The 22326-nt window shown below is 39.7% G+C and overlaps 1 protein-coding gene across 1 annotated transcript in view; it reads left to right on the top strand.

Annotated features, from left to right (window-relative positions):
* The window catches only part of CDH26 (cadherin 26), a 44124-nt gene extending 30708 nt beyond the window's left edge, over positions 1 to 13416 (top strand). The window contains exons 11-17 of the mRNA XM_034433007.3: positions 994 to 1227; positions 3964 to 4194; positions 7177 to 7301; positions 7928 to 8011; positions 9789 to 9887; positions 11383 to 11472; positions 13129 to 13416. Coding sequence (XP_034288898.2) covers positions 994 to 1227; positions 3964 to 4194; positions 7177 to 7301; positions 7928 to 8011; positions 9789 to 9887; positions 11383 to 11472; positions 13129 to 13329 — 1064 coding nt within the window. The 3' untranslated portion in view covers positions 13330 to 13416. The remainder of the gene's footprint in view (positions 1 to 993; positions 1228 to 3963; positions 4195 to 7176; positions 7302 to 7927; positions 8012 to 9788; positions 9888 to 11382; positions 11473 to 13128) is intronic.
* Positions 13417 to 22326: the final 8910 nt, after the last annotated feature.

Here is a 22326-nt window from a genome sequence, read left to right as displayed (position 1 = left end):
GATATTATCATATGTGGTGGACATATGTAGAAGCAAAAAAATATTGGGAAAGAATTCGTATGTGGTTGGAGAAGATGACGCAGCAGCATATTGATCTAAAACCTGAGATATTCCTGTTGGGGATTTTACCAGAAAATTATAGTAAAGAAAATGTATATTTAATTATTCATGTAATAACTGCAGCTAGAATTGTAGTTGCACGAAATTGGAAGGGTGAAGAGATCCCTACAGATGAAAATGGGATTAAGAAAATATTAGAATGTGCAGAAATGAATAGATTAACACTTGCAATTAAAGGAAAGGAAGAATCTGATTACTGTAATATATGGGATTTATTTTATCAATGGTTAGAGAATAAATATGAAAGCAATGTATTATAAAGTTAAATGAGTTAAGAAGAGAAATGTTACAATAATAGATATGTTAAATATTAAGTATTAGTATTAAAATGAGAGTAGATATAAATAATGAATATGGTGGTAGGCTTTAACTGTTATGACAATAAAAAGTTGTACCCAGATGACACACTGTTTAATGCATGATGAAATGTTTGTATTAAAAGAAAATAAAACTTTACATTTAAAAAAAGAACTGATGACAGGTGGACCAAGGCAGTCATACAATGGATCCCACTTGATAAAAAGCATCCATGAAAGAGACCTCGATGACATCAGCAAATATTGTGGGTCCAATTGGCAAAAGAAAACTCAGAGCCATATTGGTTGGCAACCTGCAGAAAAGGCCTTCACCCTGCAGCAGATAGACAATGGCTAGAATGATGATGATGATGAATGTCTCCATATTTTTGATTTTTTTCTTCTTTTACTATATTGTAACAAGGGGGCAGCTTACAGCTTCTTCTAGAATTTTTGAGAACCGCATGCAAACCAAATTATGTAGTCTCAATTAAGTAGTTCTGTCTCAATTTGAAGATTCCGTCTTGTTTCTGTATTTTTTTTTTTTTTAAAATCTAAATATTGTTTTCTCTCCCAGGCGTTCCACCATTAACTGGCACGGGTACCATCCAACTTTTCCTTTCTGACCTGAATGACAATGCTCCAATGCTAGTTACAACATCCTTGACCATCTGTGAGGGAAATGGAATGGGTCCTTTTCATATAGAAGCTGAGGACAAAGACTCCTCTCCGTATGCAGAACCTTTTACGTTCCAATTGGAAGATGCCTCAGAGGGTACCGAAAAGCTCTGGAGACTGGGAGAGAGCTCTGGTAAATGACTGCTAATTGGGGATTGTCATATCCTTTGATTTCACTTCTTGGCAAGGCTTCTTCTGGGAATGGAGAAGAAGCATTGACGTCTCGAGGATCGTCAGTCCTTCAAGGAAGGCCAGGTTAAAAAACTCAAGCCACATTCCATAATTGATACTTTATTGTTTAAGGCAGTGGCCCCTAAATTTTTGGGTGCCAGGGATTGGTTCTGTTGAGGGTGGTTTTTCCACAGACCTGAGGAGTGGGAGGAGCGTGGTTTCGCATGCTGCCTGGATCCCGTGTGTACATGGATGAGGCTTTGCTTGTTTGCATGGCCCAGTTCCTGGCAGGCCACAGACTGGTGCTGGTTCTTGGCCTGTGGATTGTGGACCCCTGGTTTAAGCTATAATAATAGAACCTTGAAAGCCTGTTTTGAGTTTCTCTGTCTGCCATTTTAGAATAAAACCAAAGTGGGATTATTTTGAATTTCTTTCTCCTGTTTAGTTCAATTTCTGGACCGTGTAATCATTTCTCCACAACTCCCCTAACAGATCTTGCATATTTCTCCAAGGTGATCTTTAAATTGCTTTAATTAACTAATTGATTGATTATGTGCCTTCAATCATTTGCAGCTCCTAATGACCATATAGATAGATTTTCACTAAGGCGATCTCTTCCTTACCTGTTCTTTGAAGTCTCCCAAAAGTACACTCATCACCACTATTACTGAGTCCATTCCCCTTTCTGATGGCCATGTTCTTCTACTTTTCGTCTCCATCTTTTCCAGGATTAGAACCTTCTCAGGGGTGTGCTTCAAAAATTTTAGCAAGGGGTTCTCTGCCCGGTTGCTGGGTGGGCATGGCCATGGTGGGTGTGGCCAAGTTGGACTCCTGCATCACGGGGGGAGAGGCGTTTTTGCCCTCCACGGGCTCCGAAGGCTTTTGTTGAGCCTCCGGGAGGGCAAAAACGAAACGGCCTCCCCAGGCTCCAGAGGCCCTCTGGAGGCCGGAAACAGGCCCGTTTCCAGCTTTCCTGAACTTCCGCTAGGCCTGTTTTTCACTCTCCCCGAGCCCTGCACTTACCTGCATCCAAAATGGGCTGTGTGGGGACTCCTGGGAGGGGTGGGGTAGGGTAGGTGGGGCCAGCCAGGAGTGGGATTTGGGGATTCTCCAAACTGCACAGAATCTTAACTAGAGGTTCTCCCGAAGCCCTGCAAAACCCCAACAGCCCACCCCTGAACCAGTGGTGGGTTGCCCCCGGTTCGGACCGGTTCTATAGAACTAGTAGTAAAACTGGAGGGAGGCTCTGCCCACCGACTCCAATGTCATCAGAACGCTTGGCCCCGTTGTGAACCGGTAGTAAAAGTAAGTAGAACCCACCCATGCGCTGAACCTTCTCCAGAGAGCTCGCTCTTCACATCATATGTTTATAGTTAGTTTATTTGAGCCTGATCATTTGGGCCTTGAGTGAGAACTCTGGGTTGATTTTTTTGGGTGAACCATTTGTTTATTTTCAAGGTCATCCATGGCATTCTCAGGATTTTCTAAGACATGACTGCATTTTTAACTCCTTTCACATAACATGTTAAAGAATAAATTCATCTTCTTGGTTCGTAGACTACATTGAACAGTAAATAAATCCAACGTTGGGACTACCCAACGTATTTCATTAAAAAAAAAAAAATCCAGAACAGGAGCCTTGGTGCTGAAGCACTTCAAAAATAAGTAATTAATGCTGAGTACACTTTTTAATAACGTTCCTTCTTTTTCTTGCTATTGTCAGCAGTTCTTTTGAAAGCTTCTAAGCAGTGAATGTTAAATTTCATTTCTTCAGAAGTATTCAAGGCAGGTGGGCAGCTAGCCCAAGTTGTAGGATTCTCTCCTGGAGCTTTCATTAAAATCCTAGCCAGCTGCAAACGTTTAAAGGGCTCTTACTCCAGTGGGTAGCATTAGCATAAACCTGCTAGTCTTTACTGAAGTTAGTCCTTGGCTTACAACCATTCATTTAATGACTATTTAAAGTTACGATGACACAGAAAAAAGTGACTTACGACCACTTACAACCATTGTGGCATCTCCATGGTCATATGATCAAAATTCGGCAGCTGGTTCATATTTATGAGAGTGTCCTGTAGTGTATATTGGCGGTGGTGACCCTTTGAGAGCTGTATGCAATGAAATTTCATGTTAATGAATGCCGATTAGTGTTCATTCAAAGTGACAATAGTTATTATTGTATTGTATTGTATTGTATTGTATTGTATTGTATTGTATTGCATTGCACTGCACTGCACTGCATTGCACTGCACTGCACTGCATTGCATTGCATTGCATTGCATTGCATTGCATTCTATTCTATTCTATTCTATTCTATTCTATTCTATTCTATTCTATTCTATCCTATCCTATCCTATCCTATCCCTATCCCTATCCCTATCCCTATCCCTATCCCTATCCCTATCCCTATCCCATGGTCATGTGATCACCTTTTGCAACCTTCTGACAAGCAAAGTCAACGAGGAAGCCAGGTTCATTTAACTGTGTTGCTTACTTAATAGCTGCAATGATTTACTTAACAACTGAAGCAAGAAATGTCGCAAAATGGGACAAAACTCCTTAACTATTTCACTTAGCAACAGAAATTTTGGGTCAGTTGAGGTTGTAAGTCAAGGACTACCTACAGTAGCGCAATGATCTTAGCAAGGATGTAATAGTTGAAGTTTGGTGCCCGTTTCTCTTCCTTCTCTCTGTTTTGCAGATAATTCGGTTGAACTTTTTCTCCTGAAAAGTCTCCCTCCTGGTGAATACTTTGTGCCTCTCCTTATACGAGATTTACAAGGGTTTTCCCGGCAACAGACTCTGGATCTCCAGGTCTGCTCTTGTCCTGATGGGATCACTTGTGAGCAACGCACTTCATTGAAAACTGCATCACTGGGTCTCAGCGGTGGAGCAATTGGCATAATTGTGGTTACATTTCTATTACTGTTATGTGAGTAATGTAATTATCTTGTTATTTTGACTTGTGGAAGAGCAACAAGCCAAGGATTGCAGTTTGTGTGAAGTCTAGATAAGTATTCCGTACTTTATTTAGCTATTCCCACTGTTAGGAGTTACCAGTTGGGAATGATCAATCATCATCTGCCATTAAATTTAATCTTATTAAGCCAGGTTTCAGAAGAATTGTAATTGGTTACAATGTGTAAAGTAGACCACATCTTTTATTTAATTATAATTTAGTTTCACACTCTAATTGTATATACCAACTTTTGTATTCTATATTGTTCTTAAAATCACTTTATAGTCTGCTTTTGGGTTGTTGAAGAGCTTTATAAAGGTGGTATGAATGTTGTGGTATATAAAATAAATCTTGGCTAAGTTCACATTATGGTAAACTGGGAATTTAAAACCCGGGCTTTTGAGCAAACCGTAATGACATTGATTAAAGTTTACACAATTCTAGTATAATGGATAAACAGAGTGGTTTGATACCCATGCAAACCAACCTATTATGGCTTCACTCAGGCCTGTATATGGATTGTCATGTGACATAGGGATGAAATTGTGAAGTAAGCCAGTATGAGAAAATGGGTTGCTTCCAGAAATTGACTTATTGATTCTAAGATCAAGATCATTTAGAACCTTGGTGGCGCAGTGGTTAGAATGCAGTACTGCAGGCTACTTCTGCTGATCACCGGCTGCCAGCAGTTTGGCAGTTCAAATCGCACCAGCTCAAGGTTGACTCAGCCTTCCCTCCTTCTGAGGTGGGTAAAATGAGGACCCAGATTGTGGGAGCAATATGCTGACTCTGTAAACCGCTTAGGGAAGGCTATAAAGCACTGTGAAGCGGTATATAAGTCTAAATGCTATTGCTATTTACTATATAACTGGGCAAGTTTGTTATATACCCCCTCTTTATTATTCTCCTTAACCTATGTTTCTTAAGGATTCTTTTTTAGTTGTGAGTATATATATATAGAACTTTGTAGAATATTCTTCTGTCTAGCCTGGGTTTAAATTCCACAATTGGGTAAAGGCAGATGACCTTTCCACTTGATTCTTACAATTTTAATGAGACCATCAGTTCATGGGAAATGCTAGCAAGTCATGGCTAATACAGTCACTGTAGTTCCAATATTTGTTCCACGCTACAGCTGGTATTCTTTTCTTGCTGAAGTGTTTGGCCTTCACTTAATTGAGTGTTTGGGTTTAACTGGATACACAAAACACATTAAATCAATTTGTTTAATTGGTTTATTGGATAAGCCATATGTGGCTGGATCCAACCCTTCCACTGGGCCTTAACCTATGGTTTAGAAATCATCATGTTTTGGATCCACCATACCTGTTAATCCAAAATCAAATAAACCATATGATAGGGAAGCAAGTTGTATATTTTTAGTCCAAATAGATGAAGAATACAGTCAAATGGCTCTTCAATCCTCTTTTTTGTTGCAATTTTACCTTTCAGTGGGCCAGACTGTTGCTTTACGTACTTGGACTGAAATTTTTGAATTTCGATGTCTATTATTGTTGTTAGTTGTGAAGCCATGTCCGACCCATCGCAACCCCATGGACAGCGTTCCTCCAGGCCTTCCTGTCCTCTACCATCCTCTGGAGTCCATTTAAGCTCATGCCTACTGCTTCAGTGACTCCATCCAGCCACCTCGTTCTCTGTCATCTCCTTCTTCTTTTGCCCTCAATTGTTCCCAGCATTAGGTTCTTCTCCAGTGAGTCCTTCCTTCTCATTAGGTGGCCAAAGTATTTCAGTTTCATCTTTAGGATCTAGCCTTCTAAAGAGCAGTCAGGGTTGATCTCCTCTAGGACTTACCGGTTTGATCACCTTGCAGTCCAAGGGACTCGCAGGAGTCTTCTCCAGCACCATAGTTCAAAGGCCTCAATTCTTTGGTGCTCAGCCTTTCATATGGTCCAACATTCACAGCCATGCATTGCAACTGGGAAAACCATAGCCTTGACTATACATACTTTTGTTGGCAGTATATGTCTGAGAATCATTAATTTTGGTTATGCTGTTGGATAAGCATATGTTATGAATCAGCTGTGTCCTCACTCTGTGCCATGTGAAAGCAGCTATTCCCCTCTTTCTTAGTGCAACTATTGGCAAAGACCCTCATCCTGAATTAAAAAGTATCCTGTCCCATCTCCGTATGAAATAATTTGGTCTCCCATTCTTCTGTGGTTCCAAGAATTCTTAGAATTAGCAATCAAAACACTTTAGGCTGCTGTTCTGTTTTCTCCTCCTCTATTCCCATAATGCATATTTGATTGTAAGAAAATAAGTTGGGGGGAAGGCAGAAAAACAAAAGGGATGTGATGGCCCAAGAAAAAAAAACTTTCATTGAAACAGTTCTATTGGGCAGAACTCCAACTAAAATGTGAGCAACTAATACGATGCTTGAGAAGGGTGCTGAAGAGATGAAGGGTCTTTAGTGCTCTCTGAGCTGGCTTGTTTTTTCAAACTGAGTGGTGTGGTGGCCTAGAGGTAGAGCTCTCGCCTCACAGTCAGGAGGCTGTGAGTACGATCCTAGGTAGAAGAAGATATTTCTCTCTCTGTGCATACTGAGAATATATCAGCTGAAAAAAAATCTCCGCATTGGTGACAGGAAGGGCGTCCGGCCAGTAAACACTCAGCTCCAATCAATTGCTCAGACTCCACCCTGCAAGGGATTATGGGGTTGTTAAAAGAGGATGATGTTTCATTACTCAAACTAGGTAACATCATCGGTGCTAGTAAGGAGTACGGTTTGCTGTCAATTTATATTGACAGCAAAGCACACTCCTTACTAACGCTGATGATGCTACCTAGCTAGGGTAATGAAATGTCTGCAAGAAAACAAGCAAGCTCAGAGAGCACCAAGGACTCCTCATTTCAATCCTCAGCTACCAATGTTCTCCTTTACTGGTGTTGAAAAGAGTTGTTGACATTGCCTGTTTCCCCTTTCCTTTTATGTAGTGGGCCTGGCTTTCCTAGTGTTGTGTTCCTGCACCTCTAACGTGGAGAAAACACCTGCATTCATTCCATACGAAGCAGGCAACCAATCCCTGATCCACTACAATGAAGAGAGTGAACATGTTTTGGTGAGAATTAATATCATTGGCTACTTTCCTTGGCATTTTAGGGACTGATCCTAGACTTCTAGCATAAGCCTGTGCATTATACTCTAAAGGAGATTTCACTGAGTTCATTGGAACATATGTGAAAACAAGTATTAGTATGCCAATGTCAGGGTTCCAACTGATGCCCTAATAAAAGCAGGAGCCTCAAGCCATTTAGCAAGAAAAATCCAGTTGTTTATTAGGAGCGCCATGTCGGCACAATCTAAATGAAGCCAGCTCTGACTTCACCCAGTTTGCGCCTTTCCTCTGACTCTGTTGCCTCCTCCCCCCCAAGGTGGGTCACCAGTCACATTCCCCAACAAAGCAATTTCGCGGGTCGTAGAACTCCCTCCCTCCCACCGTTGCAGGTCTCTGTGGAGATGGCCTTGACTTTGGGTGGCTAGGATGTGTTTTGTTTTAACTGAGGTGTGAATTCCTCAGCGCAGCTGTGAGATGTGATTTCCCACCCCCACGCCCCGCCTATGGGAACTCGGGAGCAGGTCAGGAAAGCTTTGTGAGTTGACAGCCAGATTTTAAAGTTTTGTCAATTGCAGCTATCCCAAAAGACTTTCTTTTACCTTATCCATCTGCCTTGTTGTCACTTTTAGAATGACTCACCTGACTCAGGGAACCAAGCAACACCATCCTCAGTGCATTCAAAAAATGTGAAGGAAAAACAACAAGTTCTTGAGGTAACTGGGATAAAGTGTCACCCTTTCTGCAGGCGATCCAATGCTTACAGAAATTATCCAATAAGGAGTGATATGCACCAGCCAGAATGAAAATGAGTAAGATGATTTTCACTCCAACATTAGTGTCTCCTTTCCACCCTTTTCCGAGGCATCCCTAATCTTGACTTTAAAAATGGATTGATGTGGTTTAGGGTAGAAAACATGACTGTGAGCATTTGATCACCCAGGATACATCTGACTTTTTTTCAACATGTCTTGAACTGTTCTACAAGCATTGAATATCAGTACTGTTTTACTAATTAAAATGATTTATGGTCCCAGACATGGGTAGTTCTAATCTTTTTGAAAGACATAGTAGATGCTTTGAATTGAGTCAGATGCTTCAATTCACATATCATTGGGCACAATTATACCAGAATTGGGATTATTTTGTGTAGAATAATTCCTTTAATCCTGCAGTTGTATCTAACAATGGTTTATCCACCAGAACGCCTTCTAATATCCCCCCCCCCTTTTAACTACCAAGTAGAGGTAGGACAGTTCAATGTCAAGCACACTTTCTTTGGCATTTACTGTAGCAGTAACAACCACAGAAGTGGTCAGAGAGAGGCGAAAAGACAAAACTAGAATTGTGCCATCATGATGCAAGATACACCCTTTGGTATATGTGTTCGGACATCACTTGTATGCCTCCAAGTGGTGGAGTTTGTGATGTTGTGGTGTATCACTGCGTCTAACATTTAGTATGATTAAGAGGTATCATCTGCAGATATCCATGTCCTTTTCTCTGACTGGTCATGACTGAGGAGGTCATGACCTATAGGAGGTGGACTTCAGGAAGATGAATAGAAATCATAAACTTACAATGTCAACAGCATACAAAGAAAACCTATATAAAATGTTTTACAGATGGCATTGCTCACCTGCAAGATTAGCAAACATGTATAAAAAGAAATCAGTTAAATGTTGGAAATGCAATCAGATACCAGGCTCATACTATCATATGTGGTGGACATGCCCCAAAGCTAAAAAATACTGGAAGAAAATACACACATGGCTGGAAAATATGATAGGATAACTAATGGATCTGAAACCTGAGACATTTTTGTTGGGCATGCTTCCAGGAAATTATAATAAGGGTAACACATATTTGGTTCTACACATTCTAACAGCAGCTAGGATCGCATATGCATAATGTTGGGAAAACCCAGAAACCCCTGCAGACGATATTATAATCAAAAAAATTCTGGAATGTGCAGAGATGGATAGGTTAACCTTAAGGAAAAGAAGATTCAGACTATTTCATAACATGGGAACTATTCTGTAAATGGTTAAATGAAAGATATTGAGGTTAGAGGAGTGGAATTAGGTGAAACATGGGTTATAGGAGAAAGAAAAACAGATGAATAAATATTTATGACGGTTATATAATTGATACTATAATGGAAGATAATATATGTTATAATATGATGTTATCACATATTTGTTTATATATTACCACGTATTTGTTTATATATATATATATGATCATAATGACAATGATGATGTTTGTATGCTTGTATGTTAACCCCTTGGACACCTAGAGAGCACACTTCTCAACATAGAAAGGAAATGCATGATATAAAACAATAAAAAATATTTCAAAAAAAGAAAAGGAAAATGAATATTTTATTGAGAATTTTTCTAAAGATTCTAGATCCTAAAATTTCCAAAACATAAAAAGTGAGGTGTAACTTGATTATTTTATAAATTCTGTATTCCCTTTTGTTCTCTAAAGAATGTTTCTGCAGTGATGCAAATGAAACCCATAGAAAACCACCAACATCTTAATGGAAATGTAACTTCACCCTTCAACACTATCACAGCTTGGAATCAGGTTAGATAAATCATGTGAATTGGGATTAGAAATTTATTGGTAGAAGGGGAGGCAACTGATGATTTTCTGAGCCTTTCTGAACCGCAAACAGGGGTGAAATGTAAAATTTGTTACTACCGGTTCTGTGGGCATGGCTTGGGGGGGGGGTGTAATGTGACTGGGTGGGCGTGGCCAACTTTTTTTTTGAAACTTTTCAAAGCATTTTTTCTAAAGCTTTCAAAAGCCTCTGACGATCAGGCAACTCAGCTGGGATCGTCAGACAGGCTTTTTAAAAAATGTTTTGAAAAGCCTCTCTGACGATCAGGCAACTCAGCTGGGATCGTCAGAGATTTTTCAAAGCATGTTTTTTACCACCTCTTCGGCCAAGAGGTTGCAGAAAAAAATGCTTTGAAAAGCCTCTGACGATCCCAGCTGAGCCGCGTGATCATCAGAGGGTTTTTTTTTTACTTTTAAAAGCATTTTTTCGTCGGAAGAGGTTGTAGAAAAAATGCTTTTAAAAGTTAAAAAAAAAGCCTCTGATGATCGTGCGGCTCAGCTGGGCATGGGGGGGTTGTGTGTGTGCAGGGATTTTTGCTACCACTTCTCCGAATCACCCGCCGCCAGGCGATCCAGTCCGAACCGGGAGCATTTCACCCCTGACCGCAAAGTAGGTGGGAGTGTATTACAAATAGGAATCAGGGCCGGCAATACCTCTTTGTGCAATGGTGGAGTAGATTCTTTGTTTTAATAACAGAATACAGCATAACAGAGTTAGAAGGGGCCTTGGAGGTCTTCTAATCTCAACACCCTGCTCAAGCAGGAGACCCTATACCAGTGATAGCTAACCTTTTTGCCATTGTGTGCCAGGAGCGGGGTGGGTGTGTGTGTGCACGTGTGTGCCCACACCCATAATTCTATGCACCCTGCCCCCGGGCATGCGTGTACGACCCCCCCACTCCCCTGCTCCTGGCACGCGATGGCACGGTAAGCCTGTTTTTTGCTCTCCCCAGCCTCCAGAGCCTTTCTATGAGTCTGGGGAGGGCGAAAATGGCCTTCCCCACTGGAGGCCCTCCGGAGGCCGGAAATGGCCCGTTTGGAGCTGAGCTCATGTGCCCACTGATATGGCTATGTGTGCCACAGGTTCGCCATCATGACCCTATACCATTTCAGACAAATGGTTGCCCAATCTCTTCTTAAAAACCAATCTCTTTTAAAATGGCTGCAAGCCTTTGCTACAAATTCAAGTATTTTCTGCCTCAAAATGGTCCATAATTGGGGAATTTGGAATTTGGCTGCCAAGTTGGAGCAGATTTCGGAGGTGTTGGATAAGTAACCAAGAAATTGCCCAGTTCTATATTACACAATTAATGAAATCCTTTCTCTCACTGTTTCTAATAGCATCAGTTTAGAACAGGTGGCTAGACAAAGATGTGTTTGAAAGCAAAGTAATAAAATGGACGGATGGATTTTAAGTTGGAGTTGACAGTGAAGCTCCCTTTTTTCCTTCTTTCCATAGCTGGAGCCTTTGAATCATCAGAACACTAAAATATACCAGGAAAATCCACACGAGAAGATTTCAGAAATAGTAGCTGTTGCCTTGAAACAAGTAAGCAACTACAGGACAAACAGAAGCTTCCTTTTTCCAAATACTTAGAATGACAAAACATAGTATATGTTTTGAGCATGGGCTCAACCACCAGATTTAAGGTTTCGTAGTGGTTTCCCTACTCAGTCAAATTACCAGCGATTTCTTTCAGGTTGCGAAAGATAAAAATAGATACCTATTTTGGATGTGAAGTGCTTATTTGTCACATGAAGAAATTTGAGGCTTGGAGGTTAGGATTGCAGCTGCTAGATAGGAAAATTTCTGTACAGCCCTATAGAGCTCACTCCTTTCCATCTGCCATTCTCCATATGAAATGCCACTAAGCACCGTCCCTGATCCCACTCTTAAAAGCATTTTTTTTCTTTTTATGACCCTTTGTTTCAGGGTGATGGGCAGTTCAGAAATGTGAAGAATAAATAAATAAATGCAGTTCAAATGTCACGTGGCTGGTGCCATTTTTGCCAATATTAGCAATAGAATTGGGGCTAGTCAGGATTTTTTTCACAGTGGAAAAAAGTAATTTTTTTCATACTTGCCACCAATGATGTTTTTAAAACTAAAATTACATTCCTGAGCTCTATACAGATAGTCCTCAACTTATGACCACAAATGTCCCCAAACTTTGTTACTAAGCGAGACAGTTAAGTGAGTTTTGCCCCATTTTACACCTTTCTTGCCACGGTTGTTAAGTGAATTACTGCCATTGTTAAGTTAGTAACATGGTGGTAAAGTGAATCTGGCTTCCCCATTGACTTTGCTTATCAGAAAGGGATCACCTGACCCTGGGACACTGCAACCATCATAAATACCTGCCAGTAGCCAAGCATCTGAATTTTTATCATGTGACCATGGGGATACTGCAATGGTGGTAAGTGCAAAAAACAGTCATAATTCCCTTTTTTCCTGTGCCGTTGTAACTTCAAACGGTCACTAAATGGATGTCTCTAAGTTGAGGACTACCTGTTGTGGCCCGCCAGCAACCAGCAGAGCTGGCAGCAGATTCAGACAGTGAGGAGGTTGGGGAGGAACATGGGCCAGTCCTGAAGTCTGGGGAAGGCTCGGACGATGGCTCTGAGTCAGAGGTAGAGAGGGGGGCCAAGGCCATCTGGTAGTTATTTGCTGCTTCCTGAACCTCCAGAGCCTGACATCAGCGAGGCAGAATAACAGCTGGAGCCTGTTCCCAGTGTGTGCATGCGCAGAGCTGACAGAAGACAAGAACAATTAAGAAAACAGGGTCAACTTGGGAGTAAGGCTTGGAGATGATTGGCTCCTCCCATAAGACATAAAAGAGGAGCAAACGAGACGTGAGCTTTTGCAGGAAACAATTAGTTCACCTGGTCGATTCAAGCTTTGGAAAGTTCTGTTTGACTCTGTGCTAAGTTTGGCCTTGCCCTGTGTTTGGCAATTAGTTCTCTGGCAGCATTCCAAGGGAGATAAGGTCGGTGTTTATAAACATTCCCCTGAAAGACTGTTTGTGAAGCCTTTCGGACTGTAAATAACAATAATTCACAGCCCAGCCAAATGAATAAAAGAGGTTTTCCAGGACTAAGATTGTGCTTTATGCTTTCTAAGAAAGCCTAGGTCAGAACACTACCTGTAGTGCACAGCTTTGTGATTAGGTTCAACAGTCTAAATGCTTTCATTCTTTCTTTGCAGAAATGTGAAGACATGGCCAACCTGGAGGATAATAGAGTTTCTTATGTGCCACGTGTTTATGCAAGGGAAGGAGTATTGGAACCAAATGAATCTTCATGGTCCCTTTCCATCCTAGAAGATGACAAAAACAGCCTGCCTGAAGATTTCCTGGGTGTCTTGGAACCTGGATTTATTCCTCTTGCAAAAATATGCAGAAAATGATTGTCGTTTTTGGCCTCTTCTTAGCAAGAGTTTTCTAAATTAATTTAGAAAACAGGACTTCTTTTATATGATAAAAAGTGCTCTAGAACCGGGGTTCCCAACCTGTGGGCTACCGGGCCACAGGCTAATTGCCACTGGGCCACATGAATGCACAGCCCCACTCACGCGAGCCTCATTCCGGGGGCCCAAGGCCCCACTCATGCTATCCTTGTTGCGGGCATCCACGGCACCACTCATGCTATCCTCGTCATGGGAGCTTGCGGCCCCATTCACACAAGCTTCGGCATGGACGTTGTAGGTGCACATGTACACACACACACACACACGCATGCACTTGCCCCAGTGGTGGAATTCAATTTTTTTTACTACCGGTTCTGTGGGCGTGGCTTGGTGGGCGTGGCAGGGGAAGGATATTGCAAAATCTCCATTCCCACCCACTCTGGGACTAGCCAGAGGTGGTATTTGCCGGTTGTCCGAACTACTCAAAATTTCCGCTACCGGTTCTCCAGAACCTGTCAGAACCTGCTGAATTTCACCCCTGACTTGCCTCTCCCACAGAGCCATCCCCTCTCCCCTGCTCCGGGCCGCCAACCCAGAAAGGTTGGGGACCCCTTCTCTAGAAAGCTTCATATTGTATGCCTATTGCTCCTTTTGTGAAAAAATAAGCACATTCTGAAGTCTCATATTCAGGTCATTAGAAAACTTTTTCCTTTGAGACTAGATAAAGTCCGTGGACAGAGAGAAGACGAGTTCCAGTTTTGACTACTCAGTGTCTGCATCATTCATTTCTCCTCCATGATTGACCACTTCCCCATAGCCATCTGGTGTCATTATTTATGTGCGGTGAGAATCTTGTCTGCAAAAAGATGGAAACACGCTAATTCCCACAATGGAAGAATGGATGGTAAAGATGATGGAGTTAGCAGAGGTAGCAAAACTGATTGCTTTTTATATTTTTTAAATATTTTGTTTTCAAATACAAATAATACAAACATAGTACATATGCATCTAAATACAAAAAAAGAAAGAAAAAAGAAAAAGGAAATAAAAAACAAATGTTGCAGTGCACCCCCAACCCCCCGGAGACCATTCCCCCCCTTATATTTCTTCCTCTATAACAACTAAAAGATATACAATATATTCCAATTGTGCCCTTATCCTCTCCAAAACAACATATATTCTTGAGTAGGTTTATTCCTTTTGCCTTCCACCAACACCGATTTTATAAAATCCCCCCATATTTCATTATAATTATTTGCTTTGATCATCCCTTTTTAAAATTTAATTTCTGTTGTTAATTTATCATTTGTTGCCATACTCCACATTTCATTATACCACTCATTTCTTTGAATATCCCAATTTCATCCCCAATATTTAGCCACCACTAATCTAGCTGCCATTATCAAATTTACAATCAATTCCTTTTTTGTTTCATTTATATCCCGTTTTTCCACCAGCAACAGTAATGCAATTCTCAGTAACATGTCAAAATTTACATTCAAAAGTGCTCTAGTCAGTAGCAAAACTGATTGTTTTAATTAGAGAGAATTTATCTACTTTCATTCTACTTGGAAAGCGTTTCTGGATTTCTTTTTCTCCAATTCTGAAAAAAAAGGTTACTTTGATTTTAGATTTTCAGGGTTAGAATGACTTTGTTGTGATAAAAATGGCTTGAAATGTTGAGAAATGTAAAGCAAAAGGTTGAGGTTGTAATTCTTTTTTTCCCTGTATTTTATTGCCCGAAAACTTCAGAAATTACTATTTTTTTTCTTCCTTTCTTTCAGCACCCTTCTTCCTTCTCCTAGCTTTCTAACGTTTTGTGATCTATTCTTTCTTTTTGTACTTTTGTCTTATAATAAACTTTTAATATTTTTTTAAAAAAGAATATGTGATGTCAAAACATAAATAATTCTGGATTTTAAAACATAAAGGGCAAATGTAGCTTAATTCTTGAGAAGAGGGGTCATGTCCATTCCGTGATTTGTTCTAATTTATGCAGAAGACTTCCTTTTTAAAATAAAAGTTTTTTATTTTATAGACCAACAAACATACAATACATAATCAATCAATCAGTATATCATCTGAGTACATATTTTGTGTCTTCTTCCTACTCCTCCACTATTTATCATATCTTAATATTATCATTTCATTTATTATAACATTTCTCCCACATTTCTTGGTTTTCTATTAATACATTTATCTATCTTCTTTCTCTTTCTTCTTCACTCATTTCATTACATTATCCTATATATATATATCTTCTCTAACCAATGATAAAATTGTCCCCGTACCTTAAAATATTCCAATTCCTCTCTTTCTTTTATTGTCAAAGTCAATCTATTCATTTCTGCACAATCCAATATTTTCTTAATTACTTCTCCAGAAGACTTCCTTGATGAGAAGTTTCTTTAGAAAACTGTCTGGATGTCTTTGAGCCAGTCATATACTCACTCTCAGCCCAATCCACCTCATAGGGTTGTTGTAGTAGGGAAAATAGAAGGAGTAAGAAGTATTAGGGATGTTTGCTGCCTTGAGTTACTTATAAAGTAATAAAGGCAAAATAAAAATTGAATGAATGAATGAATGAATGAATGAATGAATGAATGATCGATCTTATTCTAGCATGCATGCAGAAAATCAGACAGAACTCAATTGAACAACAAGAGCAGATTGGACAAGGCGAAACAAACCAGAGAATTGGAAGGCTTCTGCATTTTATATTCAGGCTGGTGCTAAACAGCCATCTGTTTGGAATGCCTTGATTTGGATTTAACATTGAGCAGGGATTGGATCCAATCACTTAATTGACCCTTTCAATGTTACGCTTTCCATGATTTGGGTTGTTGCATATTATGAGTTGTTTCACTTATTTTGGCCATGCGATGTGGGTGAATTTGCTGGAGAAAGCAATTATGTTTGGAAGAATTAACGGTAAAAGGAAACCAGGATGCCAAAGAACACACCATCAAGCTGGACACCATCAAAGTTGACACCAACCAGAGCATAGAACAACTCAAAGAAGTAGTGCGAGATTGGAAAATGTGGAGAGACCTGCCTAGTGGTGGAATTCAGCCGGTTCACACTGGTTTGGGCAAACCGGTTGTTAAATTATCACACATACCCCCGCTATCAAAGTGGATTCTGGGCGCTGTGCTGCAATGGAGAAAAGGGTAATGGAGCGGCTGGTGCAAGGGGAGGAGAAGGCCGCTTTCACTCTTTCTTCTCCCTGCTCCTCCTCCTTCCCTCATGCTGGCAGCTCCATTGCCCATTTCTCCACTGCAGCACAGTGCAGCGCCCAGGATCCAGTGGTGGGTTGCTACCAGTTTGCCCCGGATCAAGCGAACTGGTAGCGGCGGCGGCGGGAGGCTCTGCCCACATTGTGCACAAGGGTGAGTGTGAGCACGTGCACGAGCAAACAAGTAGCAAACAATTAAAACCCACTACTGACAGGATCCACTTTGATAGTGGTGTGTGTGTGTGTGGTCATTTAGCAATCGATTCGCCCAGGGACAGGTTGGTCGTTGTGGGAGGCTCATCCTGCATGTGCAGCAGAGCTGGAGGACAGGGATGGACCATGCCTCCTATGATAGCCAACCTGACCCTGGACGAACCAATTGTTACATTATTTGAATCTCGCCACTGGACCTGGCCCACAGAATTGCCAAGAGTCGGACGTGACTGACTGAATAATATCATGGGTTGTTCCTAATTTTATGTCGTTGCGGAAAAGTGTGAAAGCGCACCTGGTTTTATTGCAAGCGAGTAGTCTTTTCCGTGGCACTGTTCTCAAGTTTCACCGTCTACTTTCTTATTATGAGCAGCTGCCTGTACCAGATTTTAAGCAGCAGAATGTGTTTGCAAAATAAGCAAATGTGTTACTGGTGTGGATTAGTATAATTTGCACAAAAGATAAATGTTCTGAAACTCAGCTGTCATCCTTTCAAGAAGAATAAACAAAACAACAATAAAAATAAAACCACTCCAACAAATCATTTTAAAAATGATTTAATGTTGGATGAATCATTCATTCACGTAGTTTATTTGAAAAACATACTCCCACAACCGTAAGGATGGCAAGCTAGCAGTGTGTTATGCTGCCTCCGTGTGGAACATTTAGCTAGTCCACTTTTTAAAAAATTAATATTCTGTTGCTTTTAAATAGTAACAGGAAAACAAAAAGGAACAAACACGGATACATACATTATCAAAAAACGCATACCTGCTTAAAAGGTGAAAAATACAAAAGAAAAATAAAAAATGTATAATGCAAGTCATTACAACAGTAAACAGTTACAATTCTATATCTAATTATCTAAAGCGCTGTTCTTCCTGTGTCAACTCAGAAAACTCAAACTGCCCAAGGAGCTGCTGATTCAGTTCTACAGGGGAATTATTGAGTCTGTCATCTGCATCTCTATAACTGTCTGGTTTGGCTCTGCAACCCAACAAGACAGACACAGACTTCAGAGGATAATTAGAACTGCAGAAAAAACAATTGCTACCAACCTGCCTTCCATTGAGGACCTGTATACTGCACGAGTCAAAAAGAGGGCTGTGAAAATATTTACAGACCCCTCACATCCTGGACATAAATTATTTCAACTTCTACCTTCAAAACGACGCTATAGGGCACAGTACACCAGAACAACTAGACCCAAGAACAGCTTTTCCCCCCGAATGCCATCACTCTGCTAAACAAATAATTCCCACAACACTGTCAAATTAACTACTAAGACTGCATTACTATTCTTCTTCTCATCCTTACTAGTACCTATCTCTTCCCACTTGTGGCTATATCCATGTTGCTTGTATCTTTACAAGTTACATTGTTTTCATTGTTTCCTAGTATCATTTGATTGCTTATTAGTATCCTATGACTATCATTAAGTGTTGTATCTTATGATTCTTTTTTTTCTTTTTTTTTGTTTTTTTCTTTTTTTTTTATTGAAAAAGTTTTCAGATACAAATTTTCCCCCTTTTTTTCCCCTCTCCCTCCCCCTCCCTAACCCCCTCCCCACCCATCCCCCCTGTGACTTCTTCATAACAAAAAAAAAACCTAATTCATAACAGATTACTTACTCCCTCCTCTAGATATTGACCTTTACTTACTAAAAATATTATTAATATTATAACATCCCCCTTTATCCATACATATCAAAAAAGAGAAAAGAAAGGAAAAAAAAAAGACATTATACTATGACATTATAGAATAACTTCTCCACTTTAAAACTATACGATAAGTCCTACTTTAACATTTAATCTTCTATATATATTACTATAACATTTCAAAGCGGCCTTCCCCATAAAATCTAGTTTAACATTTATTCCACTCTATCTATTTCCTCCACTCCCCTAAATATAACACTTAAAAATCCCTTTTCTTAGACTAATCAATCTACTAACTAGCTTATTCACCCACTATCATGCAAAATTGCCATACACAACATTTCTTAACATCTTTGATTCACTGCCCACACTACTTAAAAATATATGTCTATATTTTCCATTATATCTAAATAAAAAAAAAGAAAAGACAATGACTTTAAATTTATAATCCATATAGTATCTTCTTTGAGGTCTTTCCACTGGATTGGTAGAACCAACATCCATAATCGGGTAACATAGCTTACTGGTGCAACAGTTTATTCAGGATCTTCAATCATATCTGCCCCCATCAGTAGTAAATATCTTCTTATATGTATAAAAGTAAAAACAACCACCCGAGTGACATTATAATTATATTCCATATAGTAATAATTGTGGGTTTCATCAGGATTATTAATTCCCATCATCGTAGTGGGTAACAACCCGATCTTCTGCATGCCCCAGCATAATTCTCTTGCCTTGTGATTCAAGATAATATAATATGTTTATCAACACAAAAAGAAATTCCAAAATGGATAATTCAAATCCATCAGTTTAAGGCTCGTTTCACGTCCCCAGATTACGGCCATGCAGAGATCTGCCACAAACCTCAGGATGATATTAACCAATACGTCGCCTCTTCTGTGTTTACACATAATCGTTCATATTTTAAAATCACTGGCTTCACTGTTGCCTGATTTAGAAATTTCTGTTTTTATGCCACCTATTTCTTTTTTTCTTTTCTTTTTGTGGGTTTGGTTTCCATCCTGGTTCCCTTTCTACAAAATGTGTATCATCTGGTCGGTTTTTATTCTGCTTTGTAGATTGGTCTTGTTGGTTTTGCTTTTGTATCTCATATTTCTTTTTTATGCCTTGTATATCCCCTAATTGGTTTCCATGTTTATCCTTGCCTTGATAAGTCATCACATTAAGATTAGATGCCTCTTCTCTCAAATTTGTAGATAGTCCAGCTGGGGTATCCAATAAATCCAAAGGCAATTCATCTGGTACAGTCTCTGTAATTCGATATTTTACCTTTATTTCCGGCTCCTTCTGCTTATCCTGTATTATACCTGGAGATATTAAGTTCATTTTCAACCTATTTTGATAAAATTCTTCCGCTCTTTCAACAGTATTTAGCTGATATCTTTCTCCTTGGTATCTAAATATAATACCAACTGGGGCGTCCCACCTGTAGGAGATATTTCTCTTTTTTAACTCATTCACCAGAAAACCAAATTTCTTCCTTTCCATCAATATCTTAGGTGGGAGTTCCTTGTAAATCCAAATCTTTCTTCCATACAATTGCAAATTAGAATTGAAGGAATTTTGAACGATATTATTCCTAATTTCCTTATCTGTAAAATAAATCACCACATCTCTAGGCCATTGCCTTTGCTTAGCAATCCAGGAGTTGATTCGATAAACTCTGTCGATCCTACAAAACACTTCGTCAGGTTGAACCTTTAGAATCCCAGCTAGAAATTCAGAAGATATTTTCCTTAAATCATCTCTATTATTTTCCTGCAAACCTCTTAATCTTATCGCATATTCTGTGAAATTATATTGTACCATTAAAATCTCTTTTTCAATCTTCTGTTGCAGATTTTCTGCATTACCATACTTTTGATCAGCATCCATTTTAGGTTTTTCTTCTAAGCTATTATCCTGAGTGTTTGTCAAATCATTTTCAATTTTTTGAATTCTATTGTCCAATTTATCTTGAATTTCTTCCATTTTAGACTCTAGTACATTAGTATTTGTGTCCAACTGTATCATAAATCCTGTAAAACCATTAACCACTTTTGAGAATTTTTTCTCCAAAAAATCAAACTTAGATTTCACCAATTCTTTAATTTCCTGCTTAAATTTTTCAAATTGCTGATTCACAATCTCCTCCCTTCTTTCAATCTCCTCTATAAAAAATTCTATTATATTAAAATCAGGTTTCTGAGACTGAAGAATTAAGACTTGTTCCTTTAAGTTGTTGGTGGGGGGATCCCCCCCTTCTTGTTTATCTGACTTTATGAGTCTCAGTGCCATGTTTCCGCCCAGGCAGGCTTTGTTAAAAAAAAAGCAAGAAAGGAAAAAAAAAAAAAAAGGACTTCTTTCCAATCAACAACAATATCAGGTCTCCAAGGGAAAAAAAAGAAAAAAAGACACAGGAGCGAAGTTTTGTCTACAAATGTAGCCAGTGGTATTTATTCCGCTACATTGTAGTAATAGAAAACGGAAGGACTTTCCCTTTCAGCCTCTCCTCCAGCCAACGCCATTTTTTTCCCCCTCTTTCTTTTCCTCCTCTCTCTTAAGTAATTTTTTTTTTTTAAAAATCAGTAAAATACTTGCGGTTCAATATTACAGGTCCAGCTCACATTTTCTTTGAGTAGTCTGTTAAATTTGCAGGCTTGCTTTTGACGCCTGGCTCTGCATCAGCAGAGGTCTCCCAAAGCCCGGAGCGGCGGCTGGGGATACGGGGCATCTCATCTGCTCCGTCCCAAAAGTAAAAAAAAAAATTTTGGGACTCCGCAGAGAGTTCTACCCACCCCTGCCGGCTCTATCTCCGTTTCCTCATGGAAACGGAGTTTTTTCGAGCCGCCATTCCGTTGTGAAGGCGGCTCTAACAGGCGATGGAAGCTGACGATCCCAAAGGAACGTCTGGCAGCGACAAACAGCAACCCGGAAGTGGATCGTATCTTATGATTCTTGACGAATATCTTTTATTTTTTCTTTATGTACACTGAGAGCATATGCACCAAAGACAAATTCCTTGGGTGTCCAATCACACTTGGCCAATAAAGAATTCTATTCTATTCTATTCTATTCTATTCTATTCTATTCTATTCTATTCTATTCTATTCTATTCTATTCTATTCTATTCTATTCTATTCTATTCTATTCTATTCCAAACTATCTATCTGTCTGTCTGTCTGTCCGTCCATCCGTCCATCCATCTGTCCGTTCATCCATCCATCCATCCATCCATCCATCCATCATCTTTATATCACTTATATAACAATCAAAAACTGTGCTTCAGAAACCATTTGAGCTTCATTTTGAGATGCAGACAACATAGACTCATTCCCAAGAAGCAGAAAACATCCTGCAGCCAAGAAGCTCCACACCCATTTGCACTACTCAGGTGACCCTGAGGACACAGATAAATCTCCAAGTGGCCTCAACGACTCTCTAAAAGAATGCAAACAACCAGCTGTCTGCAAGGAATGTAAATCCTTCCATTCCCCACCATCCAAGTCAGAGCTGAAGAAGCTTCTTGGATGAGAAGCAAAACGTCTTCTAAGAAAAACCAGAAAGTTCAGTTGCCTCTTGAAAAGCTTCCTTGGGACAACCATGACCTGGATGACTGAGGATCTTCATAGGTATGGTGTCTGGAGCAGGGGTGGGTTCTACTTACCTTTACTACCGGTTTGCAATGGGATCGTAGGGTCTCCTGCTTGGGCAGGGAGTTGGACTAAAAAACCTACAAGGTCCCTTCCAACTTTATTAATCTGTTAGGGAAGAAATAATCAGCATTGGTTTGATTATTTTATGTTTTATATACAGTAGTGGCCAAAATTATGGAAATCTTTTAGGAAAAGTGTATTTTCTTAAACTAGCTAATAACACCACTTTTTT

This window comes from Pantherophis guttatus, chromosome 3 (genome assembly GCF_059756535.1).
Source record: "Pantherophis guttatus breed Tessera chromosome 3, ASM5975653v1, whole genome shotgun sequence".
Lineage (NCBI taxonomy): Eukaryota > Metazoa > Chordata > Lepidosauria > Squamata > Colubridae > Pantherophis > Pantherophis guttatus.
This window is presented reverse-complemented; position numbering and strand designations above follow the sequence as displayed.